Genomic DNA, 26928 nt, shown 5'->3' with positions numbered 1-26928 from the left:
AATATATTCAGGCTGAGGGTATATCTCTGTCGGCAAAGCCGACTGATACTTTTTTACTTGTTACTTGTTGATATTACAAATGGGTTTTTAAAAGTCCACGTTATTTTTGTTTGGGTATTGGCGTTATTTGCCTACAGAATTGATTGTAACTTGGGATTTTGGGACATCATGTTTTCTTTGTCGTCATATATTTATCGCTATATATAAAAAATGCATGCATATGTATGTACACATATAACTTGATATAAATAATAAAAAAATCAATCGTAATAAATTCAAGAGAACATTAACAGATAACTTAAAATTAACAACTATCCAATATTCAATATTAAGTTAAATTTCATTAATATGTAATTCCGAATTTCAGTATTTATAGTTTTATCGAAATTTTTATATAATTTTACACACACGTAACATTCATTAGTATGTGTATTGAAATATGCTTATTGCTTATTGTATTCTGTATGTGTGTGTGTGTTTTTGGTTTCCATAGGAAGTATCATCGAATTACAAAGGAAACTCTACGGTAATTATTAAAGAATTCATTGATTAATTGCTCATATGTATGTAAATGTGTTTGTGTACAACAACTACGACAACAACAAATCACTTGCACACACACAGGCACACAAAACTTCTTCAATAGATTTTAGAAAAGAGCACTTTAAGTAGATTTCTTGCAAATTTTATCCATTCACTTCAAAACAGATCATGTAGTGTGTGGGTGTCTTATAACACTTTGAAATCAATTTTAAGATAACTTATTTGAGTATTTATTACTGAAGATGATTTTCTTATACACTAATACCAGGGAATTAAGGTAACTCATATCGAAGACACGGTTTTCTGGGTGCGTGGCAGCATGTTAATCCGTGAATCTCGGTGGCACCATTTGTATTTACCTCCACGTTTCTATAAACCTATCTATCGATAAAAAAGCTAAACTAACGCATAAATTATTATAAAGCAGATTCCATCCATCACATTTGTTGCCTTTGCATGACCAGCTCTCGGACATATAATAGTAAAAAAATAAACAAAAAACGTCGCACATTGATGACCATTGTTAAAATTGCCATTAGAAGGGAATGCCTTTTTCATCATCCTGGAAATAACCTTAGCCATTCGTTGAGCCGACAATTCGTTATCTGGGATTTTTTTCGGTGAGCAATTCATGCGACCTTTTATCGTTTGCTCCTTTTTTTGGGCCATTAGCAGACTATGGTGTGCACGAAAAAACAGAAAACCAACCTCACAAAAATAACATTGCAACATCCTGTGACCATTAGTTGTAACAACAACAGCTATATAAAATTAAGGATTTCTTAAACCCCCCCAATTTTCTTCCCTTGCCCTTTTTGCAAATAGAAAATACATCATGGCGGAACTTTTCTTATTGGAAGCTATTGTCCAAACGAAAAGCTTCTGTAAATTGAAACACCCAACTGCTAAAATTGCTTACTCATCTGGAAGGATATACTAAAGTGTACCCTAAAAATGGTTACAAATGCATCACAATTATCTTTATACAACAACAACTCTGGTAACTACGTAATAGGAAGTATTGTAAGTTTCTTTCTATCACCAATGCCATTATTCTTTGGGATACATCACTTGGCCAGACGCCGACATCGTTAACGCACAAACCACCAATCAAACACCGGAGAAAGCAAAAATCCATTCAAAGGGATTTTCCATCTGATACTCAGACACATTCATTTGCCGCACATTTATCCGAGTGTCATAATACCCTGTTCATGTACTTAAATGCTCGTACTTGACCGTACAAAAAGAGAGAGAGAGAGAGAGTTAAGAAAGTGACTAAGGAACAGTGATTTGCTGGAGCTAGAATGAAAAAAAAACAAACAGGAAATTTGGCTTACATTTTAAATAGAATTACGTTTTGGATGTCGCCACAATAGCACCTAAAGTCCTAACGGATGCATCTAGGTGGAGGATCTTCCATGGCAATGTGATGGTTAGGGTGACGAACCACATTTTTCATCTTTACGCAAATATTATTTTATGAAGTTTTGCAGGATCCTACATTGCGTGTCACTCCGGAAGGAAGTCCGGGAGGCATGGTTGAAGATAAAGTGACGCCCCGGAGGTGCCAGCAAAAGCTTTTAAAACTTTGTTCCTGGATTTCACCTTCTGATTAATATGGGTGGCGTGCAAAGAGATGTGAAAGAGATTGACTAAGACTGCCCCAAAGACCTTTGGATAATGAACAATGTTGATACACCTGTCATTGGCTGTAGATTTATAATATATATAATTGTTCCACAAACATCCCAGAAAGGACAAGAACATATTAATGAGTGCACCCCGATTTATATTAGCTCATTGATATGCGACCTACAGTTTATCGGCGAGACCGAACGGCGTGTCCTACGACACCACTTGTAGAGAAGTTTTACTTACTTACTTAGCTGGTCCATTACAGAACATTTGTTCCATAGACCGAACTAAGACAAGATCTCCATTCCTCTCTATTTGTTGCTTCGCACTCTGGAATACCGCGCCTTTTCATCTCATCATCCACTTGTTTGCGCCATCTATTCCTTGGCCTGCCAATTCTGGGTTCATCATCGCTCATTCTTATGATATGGCCTAGCCAACGCAATCGCTGCATCTCGATACGTTTAACAATATTGATGTCTTTGTACAGCAGATACAGGTCGTGGTTCATGCGACGTCGATATTCACCGTCAACGCAGATTGGTCCGTAGATCTTTCGAAGAATTTTTCTCTCAAACACACCAAGCACTGCCATGTCTGCTTGCGCAAGTACCCATGCTTCGGAGCCATACATCAGCACGGATAGTATCAGTGTTTTGTAGAGCGTTATTTTTGTTTGACGAGATGTGGCTTTGTTTTTAAACTGCTTACTTAAACCAAAGTAGCATCTGTTAGTCAATACAATTCTTCTTTTTATTTCACAACTGATGTCGTTTGTGTTTGTGTTTACGGAGGTGCCGAAGTAGACAAAGTCTTTTACTACCTCAATATTATAGGAACCAACTTCCACAGTCGGTCCGAGCTCAATGGACGCATTTCGCGTCGACACCATCAACTTGGTCTTCTCACCGTTTACCGCCAGACCCACTTTAGCAGATTCTCCTTCGACCTTTATAAAGGTATCAGTTACTTCTTTTACTGATCGGCCCATGATGTCTATATCATCAGCATAAGCAAGTAACATGTGACTATTGGTGTAGATTGTGCCACTTCTTTTGACGTTTGCCTCTCGTATAACCTTTTCCAGCAGGATGTTGAAGAGATCTCATGAAAGGCTGTCTCCTTGTCTGAAACCTCTTTTGGTACCAAACTCTTCGGAGAGGTTCTTTCCTATTTAAACTGAGGACCTCGTGTCAGTTAAAGTTATTTTACAAAGCCGGATGAGCTTTGCGGGGATACCAAATGCAGACATGGCTTGGAATACCTTTGAACGCAGCGGGCTGTCGAAGGCTGCTTTATAATCGACAAAAAGGTGGTAGGTGTCGATCTGCATCTCTTGGATCTTCTCCAGGATTTGCCGCAGTGTAAATATCTGGTCAATGGTTGCCAGGTCTAAAGCCGCATTGGTATGGTCCAATTATCTCGTTGACGATAGGCTTTAGTCGTTCGCACAATATCCCTGACACGATCTTGTAGGCAATAGGGAGTAGACTTATGCCCCTATAGTTAGAGCATACAGTCTTATCTCCCTTCTTGTGGACGGGGCACAGGATACTCAGGTTCCAATCGTTGGGTACTCGTTCTTCCTGCCAGATGGTGCTAACTAGCTGACGAATACACCTTATCAGCGTGTCGCCTCCGGTTTTGAAAAGCTCGGCTGGTAAGCCATCGGCCCCTGCTGCCTTATTATTCTTCAGCCGATTTATTGCTGTCCTTACCTCATCTTGGCTGGGCGGTATACATTCAATACCATCTTCTGGGATTGGGACTGTGGTATCTTCGTCGTCTTCGCTGCTATTGGATACCAACAGATTTGAAAAATGTTCTTTCCGTATCCTGAGTACACTATTTGTATCAGTTACCAAATTACCTTGCTGGTCTCTACAGGAGAATGTGCCTGTACCAAAGCCATCAGTTTGATGCTTGACTCTTTGGTAGAATTTTCGGACTTCATTCTGGCTCCTGTACATCTCGATTTTTTCACACTCCCGCTTTTCCGTCTCTCTTTTTTTTTTTGCTGCGGAAAAGACGTTTCTCCCCTCTCCTTTTCTCCCTGTATCTCTCTCGTGCGCTACGCGTTGCTACGGATTGTAAAGTAGCCCTATATGCCGCATTTTTCTCTTCGGTGGCAGCACGACACTCCTGATCATACCAAGGATTCATTGGTGGAGGTCTCTGGTATCCAAGTATGGATTTTGCGGCTGTTTGCATGGAGTGGGCAATGCTTTGCCATTGCCCTGATATGTTATCGGGATGAGGAGTGCTTTGATTAAGCAATTGGGCTAGTTGAGTGGAATATGCTATGACTATCTGTTGTGATTGCAGCTTACCGATGTCTAACTTTCGTGTTGTGTCTGTTCGTACTTTGTTTGCTACGTTTAAGCGGGTGCGTACCTTTGCTGCAACAAGGTAGTGGTCCGAATCAATGTTTGCGCCTCGGAACGATCGTACATCCAACACGCTCGATGAATGTCTTCCATCTATCTTAACATGATCAATTTGGTTTCTCGTTTTCTGATCTGGAGACAGCCCGGTGCCCTTATGAATATCGAGATGATTAAATCTGGTACTGCTAACTACCATGTTTTTTGCAGCTTCAAAGTCTATCAGCCTCATACCATTGTCAGATGTTTCACTGTGGAGACTGAATTTCCCGACTGTTGGGTCAAAGATATTCTCCTTTCCAATTTTGGCATTAAAATCGCCTAGAATGATTTTAATGTCATGGGCAGGGCAACGGTCATATGTTTCTTCTAAGCGCTCGTAAAATATATCTTTGGTCTGTTCGTCCTTTTCTTCAGTGGGAGCATGAGCGCAAATAAAGCTAATGTTGAAGAATTTAGCTTTTATTCGAAGTGCAGCAAGTCTTTCATTCACTGGGTTGAAGCTCGATACAAGATGTTTTAGTATCCGACTAACTACGAATCCGCAACCAAACTCATGCTTTACGCCATGACAGCTATAATACAGTGCGTCACCTTTAGGTGTTGTTGTGACGCCTTTCCCAATCCATCGTATTTCCTGTATGGCAGTAATATCGGCCTTGTACTTTTCAAGTACGTCTGCCAATGCGAAGACTGCACCTTCTCTATAAAGAGTGCGAACATTCCAGGTGCAGATTCGCAGATCATGGTCCTTAAAACGTTTGCAGGGTTCGTCAACTTTAGAGGGGTCTCTTTTTCTTTTCTTTCGTTTTTCCATAGTAGGCTGTTTTTTCTAGGGGAGGGTTACTAAACCGACGCCCAAACCCAAGTTTTTAACGTTCTTATGGGTGAACGTGCGGCACATGTTAGCTCACTACCTTTAACGGGTGTTAAAGGCAGTTCCTCAGGTGACACCACGGGGAGGTCAGTGTCCACTTGGGATGAAAGAGGGACCAAGATAAATCCTGGGCTTTGCCATGTTAAAACCGGTCAGGATCGTTGCTTGATATCTTCCACCCCCTACGTCAACGTAGAGAAGTTTTACTTGGTTGAAATACGCAGGAAATGTTGCCAGCATTTTGATGTTGATTGGCATGGGAATAGAACCGCAGACCTTCTGGGTACAAGGCGGGTGTGCATACTGTTGCACCACCGTGGTACACATATAGATTTTGCTCAAGATAAATTTAGATTGCGCTACCGGTTCTCTCTTGTAACGCTGGACCTCTCTTTCTACCTCATGACATGCCTGGGTGGGATAGGTCTTATACACCATGTGGTGATAGTGCTGCAACGGAATCATGCCACTGTATTGCTGTACTGGAAGAATCATTCTCTCCTTGTGTACATGGTCGCCTGAAGACATGAGGAGGCACCCTGTTGCAGTTCTCAGGGCGGCATTCTGACAGATTTGAATAATTTTTGTACATATATTCGCGGACCACACTGAATCTAAACTCTTGCTGTAGTTGGTGGTGGGAATTCTGATACCATCGATCATAACATTCAACTCATTGCTCACCTCTGCAGTCCATTTGGCAGTCAGAGTTGCCGTAGATTTAGTGGCGGATATTTGAATACCCCTTGCGTGGAAAATGTTGGTATGATCAGTCAAATACCCGACGCCGAGATCGTACAATCATCCGCATACGATACGATATCAATGCTGTCTGGAGAGGGTGGAATACAGAAGAAGTAGCGGTTAAACAGTTTTGGAGATATCACCCACTCTGGGGAACTGCCTGCTTCACACTACGGAACTTGGCGTCCACATATATAAATGATTATCTAACAATTCAGACATGACCGGAGGGTAGTCTGCGCAACTTGTTTAGACTCTCTAACTGGTGGTGGGCGAAAGTAAATTTAAGCTCACGTGAGTCACATTGCCTTACTCTGACGTAATCCATGCTTATAATCGGCAACTCGATAGCTATTTCTGACGCTGGCGAGGAGTAAAGCCTCAAGAGTCTTTGCTCTGTACGATTCACCTTTGCTGGCATCCTTGCCTGGCTTCAGTGGCGGGACCATCCTGCTCATTTTGCAGACTTCGGGAATGAAGAAAAAAGATTGAGAACTTAGGTAAGATACTCAACTCGGTATATTCACAACAATATCAATTGTAAATTGCAGTTCCTTCTTGATAGGAAGTGAAATAAATCTCGAAAAACTGTCGATTAAAATCTCTTGCTAACCTCTTCGGATCAGTCAGCGTAACTTCGCCAAACATGACTGAGGTCCTATCTTTATTCTTTCCAGGGTTCGAGAGTGAGTTAACAGTTGCCAACAATTCACTGCTGAACAGGCTGGTACAAAAGGAAAGCCAATTCCCTATCTCCACTTCTGGTGCGATACTTCCTTAGTTCGTGCAGGAGATAACTGGGAGAAGTTCAATAGGGTTTTGAAAGACAAACTACCCAGCATTCCACACAAAGGCAATACTACGGCGTGTATAGATAAAGCTGTATATATTTTGGAGAAATCTCTAGATACAGCTTTTAAAGTTTCATGCCCAATGACGCGCTCGAAAAAACACTATCCACCATGGTGGACATCCGAGCTCTCTAAACAGCGTAAACAGTTACGGAAAGCTTTCAATGACAGCTACCAAAGCGGATCCTGGCAGCCATACAAGGATAAGCTAAAGGAGTACAAAAAGGCCATATCCAGGACAAAAAACAATCATGGATTGAATTTTGCTGATCGCTAGACCCCACCACAGATACAGCCAGACTAAGCAAAGTTATGGCAAAAGGGCACTCGAATCCCACATATATAAAGAGAAACAACGGCACATGGTCTGATAACTCAGTCGAATCTCTTGAAATTCTTCTTACGACGCACTTCCCTGGCTGCTCTGATAGAACCAGCGAAGAGCAATCCAATACTAATACAGATATAAACTCAGTATTGTTTATATCTGTATTTGAATTTGAAACAGGTTCTCTCCCTACAAATCTCCGGGGACAGATTGTATCATACCAAAAATGCTGCAAAGTACGGATACCATAATAAATCCTTGGCTAGTGTACATTTATAGCAGTTTCTAGCATATCCCTTAACTACGTTGCAACGAGTTGGAGACAAGTCAAAGTTTTCTTCATACCCAAAGCAGGAAAGCGCAGTCATGAAAATGCTAAAGACTTCAGACCCATAAGCCTTTCATCATTTCCACTTAAGACGCTCGAAAGACTCATCGACGTGCATATTCGGGTTATTACTGCCTCACTGGGAAACAGCATGCTGGCAAAGCACGTAAATAGAGGAACTCCACAGGGAGGAGTTATATCGCCACTGCTTTGACTCCTTATCATTAATGAAATCTTTATCAAACTTGACCATATGGGGATTAAGGAGGTTGCTTATGCGGACGATGTGGTAATACTCGTCTCCGGTTTGTTCCAGTCCGCGGTATGTGACATCATGAACGGGGCCTTCAAATCACTAGATACATGGGCCACAAGCTGTGGCCTGGGTGTGAACCCAGGGAAAACTGAAATGGTGCTATTCACCACAACGACCAAATATTCAATACCCAATCTACCACGACTAAGAGGCCACGAAATACCTCTATCAGATCATGCCAAATACCTAGGCATCGTCCTAGATTCAAAGCTGACATGGAAACGTAACATGGAACATCGTGCTCACAAAGCAACCGTTGCATACTAAACATGTCGCAAAGTGTTTAGGAGCCGTTGGGGCCTTAAACTTAAAATGGTGTTACGGATGTAAACCAGCATAAGAAGACCAATTCTCACATATGGAGCACATATGGAGCCAACAGTGGAAAAGAAAACTACACAGAAAAAAACTGTATAGTATATAAAGATACGCATGCATCGGGGTGACAGGGGCAATTCGGACTTGTCCGGCTGAAGCCCTCAATATTATGATGCAGATTCTGCCAATAGACATACACATCAAAGCAATTGCAATATGTAATGAGTCAAAGCTGCGGGCTCTAGGAATATGGAGCGATAGAGCCTAAGGACATGCGTGCGTGCTTCACAAACTACCAAAAGAAATAGCAACTACTGCTGATTACTGCGCTCCTACAATGACATTTGATCAGCCTTTTGAAGTCAAATTTCCAAGCAGGAAAGAATGAAATAATGGATCACCATTGACAGGTCCTGACATCAAGGTATACACAGATGGCCCCAATATGGCCATAAAGGAAGCTTATATTATTCTCTTACAAATCCACACACCAAACTCAATAGGAATTTATGTCAACAGTCAAGCGGCGCTCCTTGCACTAAAATCAAACTCGGCCACATCGAAGCTAGTGAAAGATTGTAAAGAAGAACTTGCTAAACTACACGCAGAGAAAAAATATTGTTGGAACAATCATATTCTAAGAACAAAATAGTGTATTTTAAAATTCTTAAAATACGTATTGTTAGCGCAACAATATATTTTGTGTCATCATGTTTCCTAATAAAAAATATATGGTTGAAACAACAATATATATTTTCAGATTTTTAAAATACACTATTTTGTTCTTAGAATATGATTGTTCCAACAATATCTCTTCTCTGTGTGTAGGGCGTCTGTCAAGAGTAACTCTCACCTGGATCCCAGGTCATAACGGACTTGATGGGAACGAAAAAGCGGACGGCACTAATGCAACGACGACTTAAAGCTATAGGACAACCGTTCCTTCATAATATCGCCGAGATAGCCGAAGTAGGTCCAGGAGACCTTCTGCGATTTCTCAACTCATCAGGTTGGATTTAACTGCCAATTTAATACTACGAAATAGCAATCCTTGAACGAGTGGTGTGGTTTTCAAAACGGTATTCCTTACATACTACTTGAGGTTATAAAGTATAGCCACCACGTAAACCAACCAACCATCCTTAGTTCGTGTAACCGTCACAACGCTGTAAGCTGCAGTTCAAATGAAATCCACTATTTCCTCGATCTTACCTCGCAGTCCATTGCAATTAAATTACAAAAAGGATGCATTTTCAGGGATTGGAACAGCAAAGACTGGTGTTAGGTGCTGCGTGTGAGGCTGCTGTTGGGGGAACTGTGGCGGAGTCCCGTTTTCTGATATTCTGGGGGCGCGCAGCATGCATCAATATAGTCCCTTAAATGCAGCCACTCGCAGAATATATTGCATCTCAGCGAAGTGTGAGAGTTGTGGATGCGGATGTGATAAACTGAGCACATTCATATTGATCCTGGGGTTTCCTCCCTCCCTACATGGACCAAATGGATCCAGGGCAGACATTTCGGGATATTCTGCTCCCAACGATACAAATACAAGCATGTGTAAACTAAGGTTGCAGCCGCTGGCCGGACTGACAGCATCCTGGTTCTCTCATGAAGATGAACCCGTAGTAATTCGGTGAGCATTATTTTGTGACGTTTGAAGGATTGTCGATTGTCTGTCGTTCAGGGCGGCATAATATGTATATGTTCTGTTCCTGATCTTTCTCTGAGGAGGAGCTTTATTTCTGGATTTTACCTTCTCGTTAATGATTGAACGAACGTCATCGGAAAGCTGCAATCACAGCAGACAGCCACAGCGTACTCCACTAACTAGCACCCATAGTCCCGATAACATACCACAACAATGACAATTGATTGTCCATTCCATGCAAACAGCCTCCACCGTAGACCAACCATACGATGAGGAGTGTCGTGCTGCTACTAAAGAGAAGAATGCGACACACAGATATACTTTGCAATAAATAGTAACTTATCGGGAGAAAACAGGAGAGCCCAGCAAAAATACCCATTACAAAACCCCTTACAAACGCATTATTTTACAAAGAGCATGTCGCGCGATTTTAATGTTTATTTTATAGCCACTAAAATAAGTAGTTAAATAAGTAATTACGATTTTTACCAACTACTTATTTTGTGAAAAAACCTATTTCGGACAGCATGCCCCTTTTAAAATAATGAGTTAGTAAGGGGTCTTGTAATCAGTATTAAAGAAATCGACATATACAGAAGTCAAAATGAAGCCGAAAATTCAACTGAAGTGTGAAACACCAAACTGTCGGCCTGTAGAAACAAAGGACTCGTTGCATAGGCGGCTGGCCTTTCTTGCTTACGTTATTTCTGGTAAACTCCGAAAAGGAAAAAGGCAACATAGTTCGAATTTGGATTGACCCTTATAGATTCTTTTATGAGAAATGACATAAGCAACAAGCTGCTTATATGCAGAGGCCTTGAACTGGGTAATGAACAATAAGACCGCCGAAGCTAAAGGCGAACCATCATCAGATCGTTAGCTCCATAAAGTAGGAAGACGGCATGTTCGACGATTGGAACTTGGGGAAATAACACTGTATTTGTCAATTATTAGGCATAAGACGAACCACTAAAGACTCAGGTCAATGAGATGACTGGATCCTATCAATGCGGCTTTACACCTGGCAAATCCACCATTGACCAGCAGAAAACACAAGAGAGGCAGATCGCCGCATACTATACGGCCGATTTCGAGAGTCATTTCTTTAAGTTCAAAGCTCTCACGGCTTTGAAATAGGAAAGAACGTATCCGACCTCTTCGATACCAAACGAGGTTTAATACCTGGATATAGTCTTTCATGTGATTTTTTTCAAAATCCTGCTAGAGAAGATTGTACTAGTTGCGGAAGCAAACATTACAAAATATACACAAAAATCATATGCTACTCCCTCATGGCGACAACATCGACATCATAGGTTGCAAGAATAGAGATGAAAATAAACGAAATCGGAAATAAACACCAAATTGCTGGTATCGACGCACAATGTGTACTTACTTACTTACTTAGCTGGCCCATTACAGAACATTTGTTCCATAGACCGAACTAAGAAAATATCTCCAATCCTCTCTGTTTTTCGCTTCGCTTTTTGGAATACCTCGCCTTTTCATTTCTTCATCCACTTGTATGCTCCATCGAAGCTTAGGCCTCCCGATTCTGCATGCACCTCCATGTGGCATGTATTCATACGCCTTTTTAGCGGGTTCATCATCGTTCATTCTTAGTATACGGCCTAGCCAACGCAATCGTTGCATCTTGATACGTTTAACTATATTTATGTCTTTGTATAGCTGATATAGCTCGTGGTTCATACGACGTCGATATTCACCGTAAACGCAAATCGGCCCGTAGATGTGTGTTATTTTTGTTTGACGAGATGTGGCTTTGTTTTTAAATTGATTATTTAAATCATAGTAGCATCTGTTGGCCAATACAATTCTTCTTATTTCATAACTGATGTTGTTTGTTGTGTTTATGGCAGTGCCGAGGTAGACGAAGTCTTTAACTACCTCAAAATTATAGGTACCAACTTCCACAGTTGGTCCGAGCTCTATGGACGCTTTGTGCGTCGACACCATCAATTTGGTCTTTTCGCCGTTTACCGCCAGACCCACTTTCGCAGATTCATCTTCGACCTTCCTAAAGGTATCACTTACTTCCTTTACTGATCGTCCTATGATGTCTATGTCATCAGCATAAGTGACTATTGGTGTAGATCGTGTCATTTCTTTGACATTTGCATCTCGTATTACCTTTTCCAGCAAAATGTTGAATATGTCACACGAAAGGCTGTCTCCTTGTCTGAAACCTCTTTTGGTACCAAACTCTTCGGAGAGGTTCTTTCCTATTTTAACTGAGGACCTCGTGTCAGTTAAAGTCATTTTGCAAAACTGGATGAGCTTTGCGGGGATACCAAATTCAGACATGGCTTGGAATACCTTTGAACGCAGCGGGCTGTCGAAGGCTGCTTTATAATCGACAAAAAGGTGGTAGGTGTCGATCTGCATCTCTTGGGTCTTCTCCAGGATTTGCCGCAGGGTAAATATCTGGTCAATGGTGGACTTGCCAGGTCTAAAGCCGCATTCGTATGGTCCAATTATCTCGTTGACAATAGGCTTTAGTCGTTCGCACAATATCCCTGACACGATCTTGTAGGCAATAGGGAGTAGACTTATGCCCCTATAGTTAGAGCATACAGTCTTATCTCCCTTCTTGTGGACGGGGCACAAGATACTCAGGTTCCAATCGTCGGGTACTCGTTCTTCCTGCCAGATGGTGCTAACTAGCTGATGAATACACCTTATCAGCGTGTCGCCTCCGGTTTTGAACAGCTCGGCTGGTAAGCCATCGGCTCCTGCTGCCTTATTATTCTTCAGCCGATTTATTGCTGTCTTTACCTCATCTTGGCTGGGCGGTATACATTCAATACCATCTTCTGCGATTGGGACTGTTGTATCTTCGTCGTCTTCGCTGCTATTGGATACCAACAGTTTTGAAAAATTTTCTTTCCATATCCTGAGCACACTATCCGTATCAGTTACCAAATTACCTTGCTGGTCTCTACAGGAGGATGTGCCTGTACCAAAGCCATCAGTTCGATGCTTGACTCTTTGGTAGAATTTTCGGACTTCATTCTGGCTCCTGTACATCTCGATTTTTTCACACTCCCGCATTTCCATCTCTCTCTTTTTCCTGCGGACAAGACGTTTCTCCTCTCTGCTTTTCTCCCTGTATCTCTCTCGTGCGCTACGCGTTGCTACGGATTGTAAAGTAGCCCTATATGCCGCATTTTTCTCTTCGGTGGCAGCACAACACTCCTGATCATACCATGGATTCCTTGGTGGAGGCCTCTGGTATCCAAGTATAGATTTTGCGGCTGTTTGCATGGAGTGGGCAATGCTCTGCCATTGCGCTCATATGTTATCGGGATGAGGAGTGCTTTGATTAAGCAATTGGGCTAGTTGAGTGGAATATGCTGTGGCTATCTGTTATGATTGCAGCTTACCGATGTCTAACTTTCGTGTTGTGTCTGTTCGTACTTTGTTTGCTACGTTTAAGCGGGTGCGTACCTTTGCTGCAACAAGGTAGTGGTCCGAATCAATGTTTGCGCCTCGGAACGATCGTACATCCAACACGCTCGATGAATGTCTTCCATCTATTACAACATGATCAATTTGATTACTTGTTCTTTGATCTGGAGACTGCCAGGTGCCCTTATGAATATGGAGATGATTAAATCTGGTACTGGTAACTACCATATTTTTTGCAGCTGCAAAGTCTATCAGCCTCATACCATTGTCAGATGTTTCACTGTGGAGACTGAATTTCCCGACTGTTGGGCCAATGATATTCTCCTTTCCAATTTTGGCATTAAAATCGCCTAGAATGATTTTAATGTCATGGACAGGGCAACGGTTATATGTTTCTCCTAAGCGCTCGTAAAATATATATTTGGTCTGTTCGTTCTTTTCTTCAGTGGGAGCATGAGCGCAAATAAAGCTAATGTTGAAGAATTTTGCTTTTATTCGAATTGCAGCAAGTCTTTCATTCACTGGGGTGAAGCTGGATACAAGATGTTTTAGTCTCCGACTAACTACGAATCCGCAACCAAACTCATGCTTTACGTCATGGCAGCTATAATACAGTGCGTCACCTTTAGGTGTTGTTGTGACGCCTTTCCCAATCCATCGTATTTCCTGTATGGCAGTAATATCGGCCTTGTACTTTTCAAGTACGTCTGCCAATGCGAAGACTGCACCTTCTCTATAAAAAGTGAGAACATTCCAGGTGCAGATTAGCAGATCATGGTCCTTAAAATGTTTGCGGAGTTCGTCAACTTTAGAGAAGTTTGTTTTTCTTTTCTTTCGTTTTTTCATAGTACACTGTTTTTTCTAGGGGAGGGTTACTAATCCGACGCCCAAACCCAAGTTTTTAACGTTCTGATGGGTGAACGCCCGGCACATGTTAGTTCACTATCATTAACGGGTGTTAAAGGCAGTTCCCCAGGTGACACCACGTGGACGTCAGTCTCCACTTGAGATGAAAGAGGGACCAAGATAAATTCTGGGCTTTGCCATGTTAAAACCGGTCAGGACGGTTCCTTGGTATCTTCCATCCCCTACGTCACCCGCACAATGTGTTCACTGAACCCACAACAACTGTGAAGTTTGCAATTACAATTTTGAGGAAGTTAATGACTTCATCTACCTTAGCACCGCTATAAAGACAAGATAATCAACATCTTTTCATTTCTGAAAAGATATCACAATATTTATCCTTTTATAACACGGTATCCGCTAATGATAATCAACCTTGTCTAGGACAAGAAAGACTAAATACGTACGTTTGTGTGTATATGTATACCAATGTATCATTGTTAAGAGATATTGCATTTGCCGATATTCTTCTGGTCGTTTTACAATCATCATCGTCATCATCAGCAGCAGCACTAATGGCGGCACGTGTGAATAATCACACTTGGAACTCTTTGATAGAGACAGCCAGCAATGCGAACAGCTTAACCATGCCATTTATCATTTACATGGAACATCCTTACAGACATACAGCCAGCATCATGGAAAATTAGAATGTGCTACGTTTGGCTGAAGTGGTCACTTAAATCTATGTGGGTCCTGTTCGTCGCTTTGAACTAAAACCAAAACATTTGTCAATGAAAGATTACATTTATGCATTTCCGATGCATATTTCGTCTGAGACATGGACTATCATCTATCAGTGATGCAGATAGTGCTCGCTGGTGCAAATGGATTTTACCAAACACGCTCTGACATCCACAGCATTTAAGTGCAAGGAAATGCTTTATTAGAAGGAACTTGAAATATGTAGATTTTATTATTGTACAAAGTTTAAGAAGTACATATCTATACATATGTAATTTGGGTGGGTGTTTGTATTGTATATCATTTCTCTATAAAACTTGTACAAAACGTCCTTTCGAAAGATCTCTTTACATGTATACATGTACTCGTATGTGTATAATATAGTTGAAGTGTTGATGACTGATGATTCTGGCAATAATCTAGAAATTGTATATGTGGTTTACAAGTGATGTGTTGGGGTTTGATAAGGCGGGATAACACCAGTTTTGAAATTTAGTATCATAAATATCAAAGTTTGAAATTTCATATAGGGGTCATTTTTGATGTGGGGTGAAACACACTTCATGCTTTAATGGCACTACCACGATCTTCGATGTCATCTTTCACTGGTTCTCTCTATCGATGTGCTGACCCACCAGACTTATGTTTGCTGCGCCTTGTGACTAAAGTGCATATGCATTTTTTAGCGGGGGCATCATCGTTCATTCTTATGACATGACCACACCAACGCAATTCTTGTAGCTCAACGGAGACTGGACCGCAGAGCTTTCGAAGAATTTTTCTCTCAAATACATTAGGTACTGCCTTGTCTGTTTGCGCAATTAATTAACCATGCTTGGGAGCCATACATTAGCATGGGTGTTATCAGTTTCTTGTAGAGTGTGACCATGGTACAATAAGGTAGAGGTAGGTCGGGTATGAGAATAGCTGAAAAATGCAACCCTGCAGCCATGGCTTAAAACGTCAAATGGCATGGTGCAATAATAAAGGTAGATGTATCTGTATAGTTAGTTCGTTTACAAAAACATATGGAATGTATAACTTCACAGTTTATGTGTTAAAATTACCAAATAGAGTAAATATAATAATAATTACTTAGGTAGGCTCCAGAATATTGTTGCTAGAAAAGTGTTCCAAAAATAACAAAAGTTGTACCCAAACTTATGACAGTAAAAAAATGTCATTCTCTTATTTTCTACCTGTTGTTGTTGTATGTACGTTCTTATGTTCAATCTGGCTCTGGGTCTACCTTCAGTTCCAGGAAAGTGGCTTCTTCGATGGGATGTAACCACAGATCCACTGGAGTTAGATGAGTAAGTTTGGCTGGGCAGTTGAAAAGGTGTTTTGTGTCGTGCGGGCCCATGCCACATACTGGGCAGATGACTTGTACGGCGCGGTCGATTTCCGCCCAATAAGGATTTAGGCGACTGCAATATCCCGAGCGTAGTTGGGCCAAAACTACTCTAGTTTGTCGTGACAGCTGACGCTCCTCAGCTGCAATCGATGGGGGATTTATTTCGAGGACTTTATTCACACTATAATTGCTTAAGGCCTTGGCAACTGCATCCGTTTGAATACTATTTAAACCTGCTTTATATGCTTGTTGGTCTAGGGGTTCTCTCCTGTATCGTTGGACCTCTCCCTCTAGAGAATGGATATCCTTCCTGATCTGCCTGAATGTGTCGGGCCTACCCACAAGATGGTGATTGGGATGGTCCACACGGTAACATCCAAGCAGGTACTGTAACGAAAGCATCTCATTGTTTTGTTTTACTGGAAGAATCTTTGCCTCCTCATGTAGATGGTCCACTGAAGATTTGAGGAGGAAAGTTTGAATCTTTTTCCAATTCGTATCACATAATCTCGGGGACCAAACTGGCTCCGCCTAGCTTATCACAGACCGACATATCGCGTTATATGTGGTCAACAAGGTTTCTTTTGTCTGCACCCCAAGTGCTGCCGCCTAGGGACTTGAGGACCTTAGCTGTGGCGTGCGCGCACGACGTGAAAGTAGTGTCGAATGTGACCCCTAAAATTTTTGGGCAGTTTGTGGTCGGAATACTGCTACCGTCGACCACGACATTCAATTCTCTTCCAAACTGCGCTGTCCATGTGGTGAACAGAGTGGCTGTTGATTTTGTGGCGGAAATCTGCATATTCCTCGAATGGAAAAAGGTGGTAAGATCAGTTAAATAGTTGTTCAGTCTCTTACACATGTCATCAGGATAGGTACCCGACGCCAGGATCGTACAATCATCCGCATACGTTACGATTTCGATGCCTCGATGGAGTGCCTGACTGTATCAAAGGCTTTTGATAAGTCAAACGCCACCATCACTGATCAATCGCACGGCCGTCCTTGACAAATATGTATGGTAATGGCGTGCAGCGCAGTTGTCGTGCTGTGCTGCTTACGGAATCAATGCTGATGACCGGCAACTTGGTAGCTATTTCTGATACTGGGGGGATTAAGGCCTCAAGGGTCTTTGCTACAGGCGACAAAAGCGAAATCGGCCTGTACGATTCACTTTTGCTGGCAACCTTGCCGGGCTTCCGTAGTGGGACCACCCTGCCCATTTTCCAGACTTCGGGAACAATGAGGGTGGATAGCGACAAGTTGAGAACTTTAGTGAGATAATCCACTTCCGGCTCATCCAGCTGCTTCAGCATTACCATGGAGATTCCATCAGGGCCCAAGGCTTTGGATGATTTAGCGTTCCTGATGGCATCCATTGTAAACTGTGGTGGTTCCTCCTCGGCAGGAAGATATCTGATGTCACTCTCGGGGTGCTCGACAAACTGTCGATTGAAAGATATCTGATGCGACGTAATACCCTTCTCTTCGCCCTGTCACTCTCGGGGTGCTCGACAAACTGTCGATTGAAATAAATTGCGCACCTCTTCGGGTCCGTCAACGTAACGTCGCCAAACGTGACTGAGGTCCTATCTTCCCTTCTTCCAGGGTTCGAGAGTGACTTAACCGTTGCCCACAATTCACCTATACCGGCTCCAATGTTGCAACTCTTCAGATGATTTAACCACTTGTTCCGCTTATGCCCGCCGACCGGCCTGTTAACTTCCAGCGTCAGCTCCCTGACGCTGGGGTCATTGCGGTTGGTTCAGCGAAGCTCATCACGCTCATTTGCTAATCCCGTCGCCTCTGCTGGGAAGTTTGGTCTTACTTCGGGTATTCGACTAGCAGGGATATGGCGAGCGGCGGCAGCAGTGATGATGTCTCGGAACGTCCTTTCCGCTACCCAAACATCAGAAGGATTGTGAAGTTCTCTGAAGCGGTGATTGGTGAACTCTCTGAAACCCGGCCAATCAGCTTTCTTATGGTTGGCGAATGTGCGACGTTCAGAGGTAATGAAATCGGGTGGTCTGCTAATGGAGACAGTTATGGGGAGATTGTCTGATCCAAGGGAAATGACGGGTTTCCAGGTAACGTCATTTATCAGACCAGGTGACACGATGGTTATGTCTGGCGAGCTGTGACACTCTCCTCTAATTCTGGTATGGGCGTCCTCATTGACCGTGCAAAACGTAGAGCTGTCAATCTGCTCAGCCTGCGCTGTATCTCTCTGATCGTTTCCGAGGTCCGAATGCCACATCTCATGATGCGCATTAAAGTCCTCCAGGACCAGACGATTATGACCTTCCAAAAGCGGGCTAATGTTTGGCACATAATCTGAGATACAGCTCTTCCTTCTACGTTCAGCAATTCTATCTCGGCAGTTCCACACCTGACTGCTACCCCCATACATTCCATGTACGGGTCATTAGAGACAGGCTCAAGCGAGATAGGTCTGTATTGGACAGACTGGTGCAATAGGAAAGCCAATCCCCTACCTCCACTTCTTGTGCGATCCTTCCTTAGCAACGACCTTGATATTCCTCCGACTCATGAAATCTACTATTTCCTCGATGTTACCTCGGAGTCCATTGCAATTAAGTTCCAAAAAGGATGCATTTTCCGGGATTGGGGCAACAACGGCTGGTGTTAAAGGCTGCATGTGCGGTTGTTGTCGAGGGGACTGCGGGGGAGTCTCATAATCAGACGACGAGGGGTTTCGTAATCCGATGACGACTCACTGGGGACTGTATTCGCACAGCATTCAGCAACATAGTCCCTGTCGGAGTCCCTCACGTGGACAAGTCCAGAGCAACCCCTTAGATGGACCCACCCATTGCATCTCACCGAAGGCTGGATGTGGGTGAATATGCGAATGTGACAAACCGAGCACAAATATATTGGTCCTGGGTTTCCCGTCTATAAACAGAAGACCTCTTACAAGCCTTCTAACCACAGAAGATCTTTCAGAAGAGGACTTCTATCCATTGAATACCCTTTAGAGGTCTTTTATCCACAGAAAATCTTGTCTTCTATCCACAGAAGACCCTTTACAGGCCTTCTATCCATAAAGTCCTTCAGGAGGTCTTCTATCCACAGACGACCCTTTGAAGGTATTCTAAACTTAGAAGACCCTTTAGAGATTCAAAGAAGATCATTAAGAAGAGATTTTCTATCAACAGAAGACTCTTAAATGGCCTTAAGTGAACAGAATCCCTATAAAAGTCCCATAAAGAGTATTCTATTTACAGAAGACCCTTTATAGGTCTTATATTTAAAGAAGACCCTTTATAGGTCTTATATTTAGAGAAGACATTTAGAGGCCTTCTATTTACAGAACACCCTTTACAGTTCTTCCATTTACAGAAGACACTTGGAGGTTTTCTATTGACACGAGGGCTTCTAATTACAGAAGACGCTTTAGAGATATTCTAATTACAGAATACCCTTTGGAGGTTTTCTATTTACAGAAGATCCTTTGGAGTTCTACCATTTATAGAAGTCGCTGGGATGTCTTCCGTTAATAGAAGCCACTTAGAAGTCATCTTCAACTTTTTGGAGGTCTTTAAGAGGTCTTTTATCTATAGAAAACCATTTAACAGTCTTCTATCTACAGGGTTTCCTGTAAAGGCTTTCTATCTACAGAAGACCCTGAAGATGCCTTATATCCTTAGAAGACCCCGTAGCCATGGAAGACCCTGTAGAGGTCTTCTATCCATAGCAAACCATTTAGGGGCCTTCTATTTACAGAAAACGCTTAGAGGTCTTTTATTTACAGAATACCCCTTAGAGGTCTTATATCCACAGAAGACCTTTCCGCTGTGTTCTATTCACAGAAGACCACTTAGCGGTCATCTATCCACAGAAGACTCTTTAGAGGTCTTCTACCCCCAGAAGTCTTATCTCCACAGAAGACCACTGCGGCCATCTATCCACAGAAGACCACTTTGCGGCCATCTATCCACAGAAGACCCCTTGGAGGTATTTTATCCACATACGACACTTTGGAGGTATACTATCCACAGAAAACCTTTTGGAGATCATCTATCCACAGAAGACGCTAGAGGTCTTCTGTCAAAACAAGACGATTTAGAGATATTCTATATACAGAATAGCTTTTGGAGGTTTTCTATCTACAGATGACCTTTTAGAGGTTTTTTATCCACAGAAGACCTTTAGAGGTCTTTTACCACAAAAGAGCCTTTAAAGGTCTTCTATCCACAGAAGACCTTTTGATCTTCTACAGGCTCCTCTAAAATTTAAAGCTTCTACGTTTAAAAATAAAGTTCATATTAAACAAGTAAAAAAGTGACAGTCGGCTTTGCCGACAGATATATACCCTCAGCCAATGTGAAGCGAAACTTTCACCTCCGGACAGATCGAATGTATTTAGGGTCTCTTCAGAATTTTGGACATTTGAACTTACCGACAAAAATGTGGATTAGGAATTAACTGCACTAAGACACAAATGTTGAACTTTTGTAGGGTAGGTATGGTTAGGCAGGACCGATATGGGCCATTTTAGAAGTTAAACTAAATTTTGATAAAATATTAGGAGATCCCAAGTTTGGACCAAATTGGTTGCCCCATTCAAGTGATATCGTCCTAGCATTTTAGTGTAATTTTTTTTAAATATTGGGTAGAAGTACCGAAAGTTGTGAACCGGTATTGCCCATGAAACTAAGTTTGGATATAATATGACGAAGACCAAATGTTGGACCAAATCGGTTGAACAGTTCGAGAGTTATCGTGCTGGTGACATTGGGGTTTTTTACACCTTTCGGGCTGCTTTCCCAAGAAATATGGACTTCCCCTGAAAAAAACTTTTACCGTCGTAATGGAGGTAGTGAATGCAAATCGCTTCAATAAAAATCAAAGTGATTCGAGAGCAGGTCTTATAGTTAACTTATCCGAAATTTTGTGCGAGAGGTACCAGAAATAGTAGACAAATATAGTCCATATTCAAACCTGATCTATATCTGGTAGATATATTAGGATGTGTAAAGTATGGACCAAATCGGTCACTCCCTTCAAGAGTTATCGTGCCCAAAATTTTTCCGAACATTTTTGAAGTTTTGTGGGGGAGGTACCTAAAGGAGTAGACCGATATAGCCCATCTTCGAATTTAAACTATGTTTTGATAAAATATTACGAAGGCCAAATTTTGGAAAGGATCGACAGATCCGTTGGAGAGTTATCTTGCGCTCCAACCACTACACAAGGTGTCGTAGGGGCTTTTTGTAACTTTCCGGCCATTTTCTCAGGAAGTATGGACTTGCCCCTGATGAAACTTCTACCGTCGTATGGGGGGAAGTGAATACAAGTTGTTGCAACAAAAATCAAAGCGATTCGAGAGAAGGTCCTAAACTGAACTTATCCGAAATTTTGTGTGGGAAGTACCCGAAGGAGTGGACCGATTGAGTCCATATTGGAACCTCATCTAAGTCTGGTAGAAATTTCACGATGTGCAAAGTATGGACCAAATCGGTTACTCCCTTCAAGAGTTATGGTGCTCACAAATTTTCCGAACATTTTGGAACTTTTGTGGGGGAGGTACCGGAAGCAGTGGACCGATACAGCTCATCTTCGAACTTAAACTAAGTATGGACAAAATATTACGAAAGCCAAAATTTGAACCGAATCCGTTCGAGAGTTATCGTGCGCACCAACCAGCCAGACAGACAGACGACGGACATGGCTAAATCAACTCCAAATTGTCTGAAACACACTTCGTCCAAACATACTTGGGGTCTAAAACCATTATTTCGATGAGGAACATTTTGACCGTATGAAAGTGTATATACCCTTTCTAGCCTAAAGGGTGAGGGTATAAAAATGGTTACCATTACACATGTTATGTTTGGGTTTCATTACATACTCCCATTCGTATAATGCCAAAAAATGCCCGCCCTCATAAGATTAGAATATCAATCTTATGAGAATACAGTTTTCATTTTATAAAGTTTTTTGCGCCTCCCGCAAACTTTTGGTTTTTATACCCTACACCACTATGTGGTAAGGGGTATTATGTGTTAGTGCATTTGTATGTAACATACAAAAGGAAGCGAGATATACCCATAGTTCCTTCTAGGGATATACATAGAATCACTTTCTGAGTCGATTTATGCATGTCCGTCCGTCCGTCCGTTCGCAACATACAGGTCGCATTTGTTGACCGATTTCGCTGAAAATTGGGGAATACCATTTTTTAGCCGTCGGAAGATCAAGTTCGAAGATGGGCTATATCGGTTCAAATTTTGGTATAGCCCCCATATAACGGTACCTCCCGATTTAAGGTATTTTAAGGATCTTAGCCGCATTTGTTGCCCAAACCAGATGAAATTTTACATTTAAGGTTCTCAATGGCCGCGAAATTGCTCCGCTAAAAATTGTCAAGATAGGTCCACGGTTCGGTATAGTCCCCATATAACAATACCTCCCGATTTAAGGTATTTTATGGATCTTAGCCACATTTTTTGCCCAAACTAGCTGAAATTGTACATTTGAGGTTCTCAATGACCGCGAAATTGCTCCACTAAAAATTGTCAAGATAGGTCCACGGTTCGGTATAGTCCCCATATAACGATACCTCCCGATTTAAGGTATTTTAGGGATCTTAGCCACATTTTTTGCTTGAACTAGCTGAAATTTTACATATGTGGTTCCCAGTGGCCACGAAATTTCGCCACTTAAATTGAGCCAAATTATATCGAAATCGGTTCAGATTTGGATATACCTCCCATATATATGTTCGCCCGATTTCACGTATTTGCTGCACCAAACACGCTATATACGTCCGATTTTGATGAAATTTGGAATGTTTGACTGAATTCGGTCTAGAAATAAGTGTGCCAAATTATATCGAAATCGGTTCCGATTTGGATATAGCTCCCATATATATTTTCGGCCGATTTCACGTATTTTCTGTACCAAACACGCTATATATTTCCGATTTCGATGAAATTTGGAATGTGTGACCGAATTCAGTCTAGAAATAAATGTGCCAAATTATATCGAAATCGGTTCAGATTTGGATATAGCACTCATATATATTTTCGGCCGATTTCGTGTATTTTCAGCTCCAAACACGATATATAAGTCCGATTTCAATGATATTTGGAATGTGTGACTGAATTCGGTCTGGAAATAAATGTGCCAAATTATATAAAAATCGGTTAAGATCTGGATATAGCTCCGATTTATATTTTACATATTCACAGTGGTGTAGGGTATTATATAGTCGGCCCCGCCCGACTTTGATCCTTTCCTTACTGGTTTGAATTACGTCTTTGGGCATTTAATGTGACTAATTTTCGTGTTCTTTATATACATATGTATGTATATGTATCTCCTATTTATCCATTTAAATTTGTTTGAGTATTTGAAATTCAAACTTTAGCTCGATATTTAAAATATACACATATTTTTGTCTTAATCATATTCCTTCCATTCTTAAAGTCTTTGTTTGAGTTTTGTCAAGAACAGCTGACATTGTGACATTAATCATTCGTTGAGCAGGATTAAGGATGGCTTCTTTACCACAAACTGATTAATTTATAGCTTAGCAACGAACATATAGCCGACCAAACAGGAGATAAAGAGAAAAGAGAAATATGCCTTCGTATGGAAATACATTAAACGGGAAAAGTGGTGGTCGAAAGCAACAAAAAAAATGCTTTTATTGGAATAAAGATTTTCACAAAAAAATACATACATATATTCTTATATGAATGTCTGTATGTATAGAGCACACAATTTTATCACAAAGTTTGGTTGTAGTCTACGTTCATAATATTTCTTATTTATTATGAAAATATTTAAATGAAAATCTTGCATTTAAGAATAAACGATGGTGGCTGGAACATTTCAGATGATTTGTATGTACGTACACACTTATTTGCGTATAAACGTACATACATTAATGCATAAGGAAAATCATTGTCGTGTGCGTTTGGAAATAAAGAAATTGCTTGTAATTTATCACAAAAATCCACTTAAGATGTAATGTACAAATTAATTGTATATCATTAGAATAATGTATGCTCATCCATCTGTCCATCTATGTAAGTGTACCAACTTGAGATACAAATATCTAGGCGTATGTATGTATGTATGTATGTATATTTACATACCGTACAAAATCCCATGTTGCCTTAAAATACCATCATAAATTCAAATTGTAACCCCAAAAATCAATTTCATCAACCAAAAACAATCAATTTTCACAAACAAAGCCTTTCCACAGAGACAACTCTAAGGGATCCTTGGATATGGATGGATGAATGAATGGGATAGATTAATCACTAGAAAATGTCACAAACTACATATTTAAATTACAACAAAGTTAACCACATACATAAATTGTATTTACATTAGGGTTATGACTTTTTACAACCTAGTATCCCTGTATCATATTTTGCTGAACTTTTTCCTAAGATTAGATAAAATCTTGATTATAAGGTGATTCGGTAAAAAAAGCTCAGGCACAAAAAGCTCTTAAAGTTTTCATATATGAGATTTTTGAAAATTTTTTGGAGTTACTTCAAGCACATATATAACTCAAAACAAGCTTTAAACCACTCGACATAACCAAAATGACAAACTTTTGTTTTTCACCAATTTTATCGCCATAACCAATAGTATGCTAAGTCGACTTAGCATGTTTTCAAGTTCTTTACATTTTTATATTTAACGTCCTTTTACTTAAATTCTGTCAAATTTTGGTAATGATCGGACAATCCAAACAGAAGTTATAAACAAATATTTCCTTAGCATAGTACTGAAGGTCAAAGAAATTTCCAAACATTAAGAGCTTGTCCTGCAAAACTCGCTTTTCAGAATTAGCAAACTACTATTTGGAGGTGTCGAACGTCCTTTAACTTAAATTCTGCCTAATTTTGGTAATGATCGGTCAATCCGAACAGAAGTTATAAACAAAAAATATTGACTTAGCATAGTACTGAAGTTCAAAAAAATTTCCAAACTTTGAGAGCTTCTCCTGCAAAACTCACTTTTTAGACTTAGCATACTATTATTTGGAGGTGTCGATATATCGTATCAAGTGAAAGTGGTTTGTGTGTGACCTTTTTTTTAATAATTAAAAGGAATGAAAAATATTTCTGGCATTAATGGGCAAAAGTTCATTCATTCCCGCTACAGTGAAACATTTTTGAGAAAAAAGGCCAAAAAGTTAACCCTAATGTACATACATACATAACCATGTATAAATACCCAGCAAACCAACTGTCGGATGTGCGACACATCTAAACAATTCCGGAAGCAAAATCGTACATATTTCGGTCCGATTTCTATACGATTTTTGGTAGGGAAATTCGTTCCGATTTCGGCGAGAATGTCTGAAGTAAATTTCCCTTCGAATATAGCAATGTTTTTCTTCTGACTTCGGTACGAATTCGGAACGATATGTCGGTAACAAATTTCCCTTCGCACATCAACCACCTTTTGTATGTGTCTAACAACAAGGGTTTGGCTTCATTTTAGTTTGTTGTTGAAAAGCAAAGTGGTTGGTTATAAAATTCGCATATACAATTTTTAAATATTTTAAATATATGGTCTGTTCCAGAACTGCAAGAATCTACTAAGTTTTACTATTATTTTCGATAACATAAAGGAAAAGATGTTATCGTAGTAAAAAAGTAGTAGCTTCTAGCAGGTTCTGGACAAGATCAATAAATGCAACATATAATAATTCAAGCTAGTGCTGATAGACTCAACATATTGGTACACATAGTTTACCTTGTTCTACTACCACTATAATAAAAATATTGAAAATCATTAGAAAAGTTTGAAATTACAATCGTCCAATAAAAAACCTAAAAAGTAAATTGATCAATAAAAAAGAGGCATCAGAGAAAGATCTTTACGAAAATTCGAAGGGAATTCCGATTTTCATACGACATTATTCCGAAATTGTTCACAAATCTGTACGAAAATTCGGAAGAACAAGTAAAAAAATATCCGTCGGCTTTGCCGACAGTGATATACCCTCAACCTATCTGAATTTAAACTATCATCTATCTAAAAGACTTTTACCGTCGTAATTGAGGCACAGAATGCATGTTGCTTAGACAGAAATAAACGTGATTCGAGAGAAGGTCTTAAAGTGAACTTATCCGAAAATTTGTGTGGGAGGTATGCAAAGGAGTGGACAAATATAATCCATATTCAAACTGATATACATCAGGTAGATATATTAGGGTGTGTAATGTATGGACCACATCGGTCACTTATCCGAAAATTTGTGTGGGAGGTATGCCAAGGAGTGGACAAATATAAATATATATAATGCACAATTTTTCCGAACATTTTTGAACTTTTGTGGGGGAGGTACCTGAAGGAGTGTACCGATATGGCTTATCTTCGAACACAAGCTAAGTTTGAACAAAATATGACGAATGTCAAATTTTGGAGCAAATCGACAGATCCGTTTGAGAGTTATCTTACGCTCCAACCACCACACACGGTGTTATTGGGGTTTTTTGTACTTTTCAAGCTATTTTCGCAGGAAGTATGGACTTGCCCTTGATGAAACTTGTACCGTCGTCGGCGGTTAATCCAAG

The 26928-nt window shown here is 40.7% G+C and overlaps 1 protein-coding gene across 2 annotated transcripts in view; it reads left to right on the top strand.

Annotated features, from left to right (window-relative positions):
* LOC141403615 (uncharacterized) overlaps window positions 1-26928 on the top strand; it is a 622248-nt gene that overhangs the window by 550778 nt on the left and 44542 nt on the right. The window contains exon 11 of one of the 2 annotated variants that reach the window (XM_073986300.1): window positions 494-526. The exons of the other annotated variant lie outside the window; for it this stretch is intronic. Within the exon in view, the coding sequence (XP_073842401.1) occupies window positions 494-526 (33 nt within the window). The remainder of the gene's footprint in view (window positions 1-493; window positions 527-26928) is intronic. 2 annotated transcript variants of the gene reach the window in all.

Source organism: Musca autumnalis, unplaced genomic scaffold, assembly GCF_047663935.1.
Source record: "Musca autumnalis isolate F117 unplaced genomic scaffold, ASM4766393v1 scaffold_4, whole genome shotgun sequence".
In the NCBI taxonomy this organism is placed as follows: domain Eukaryota; kingdom Metazoa; phylum Arthropoda; class Insecta; order Diptera; family Muscidae; genus Musca; species Musca autumnalis.
The sequence above is the reverse complement of the archived record's forward strand: the minus strand, read 5'-3'. Positions and strand labels throughout refer to the sequence as shown.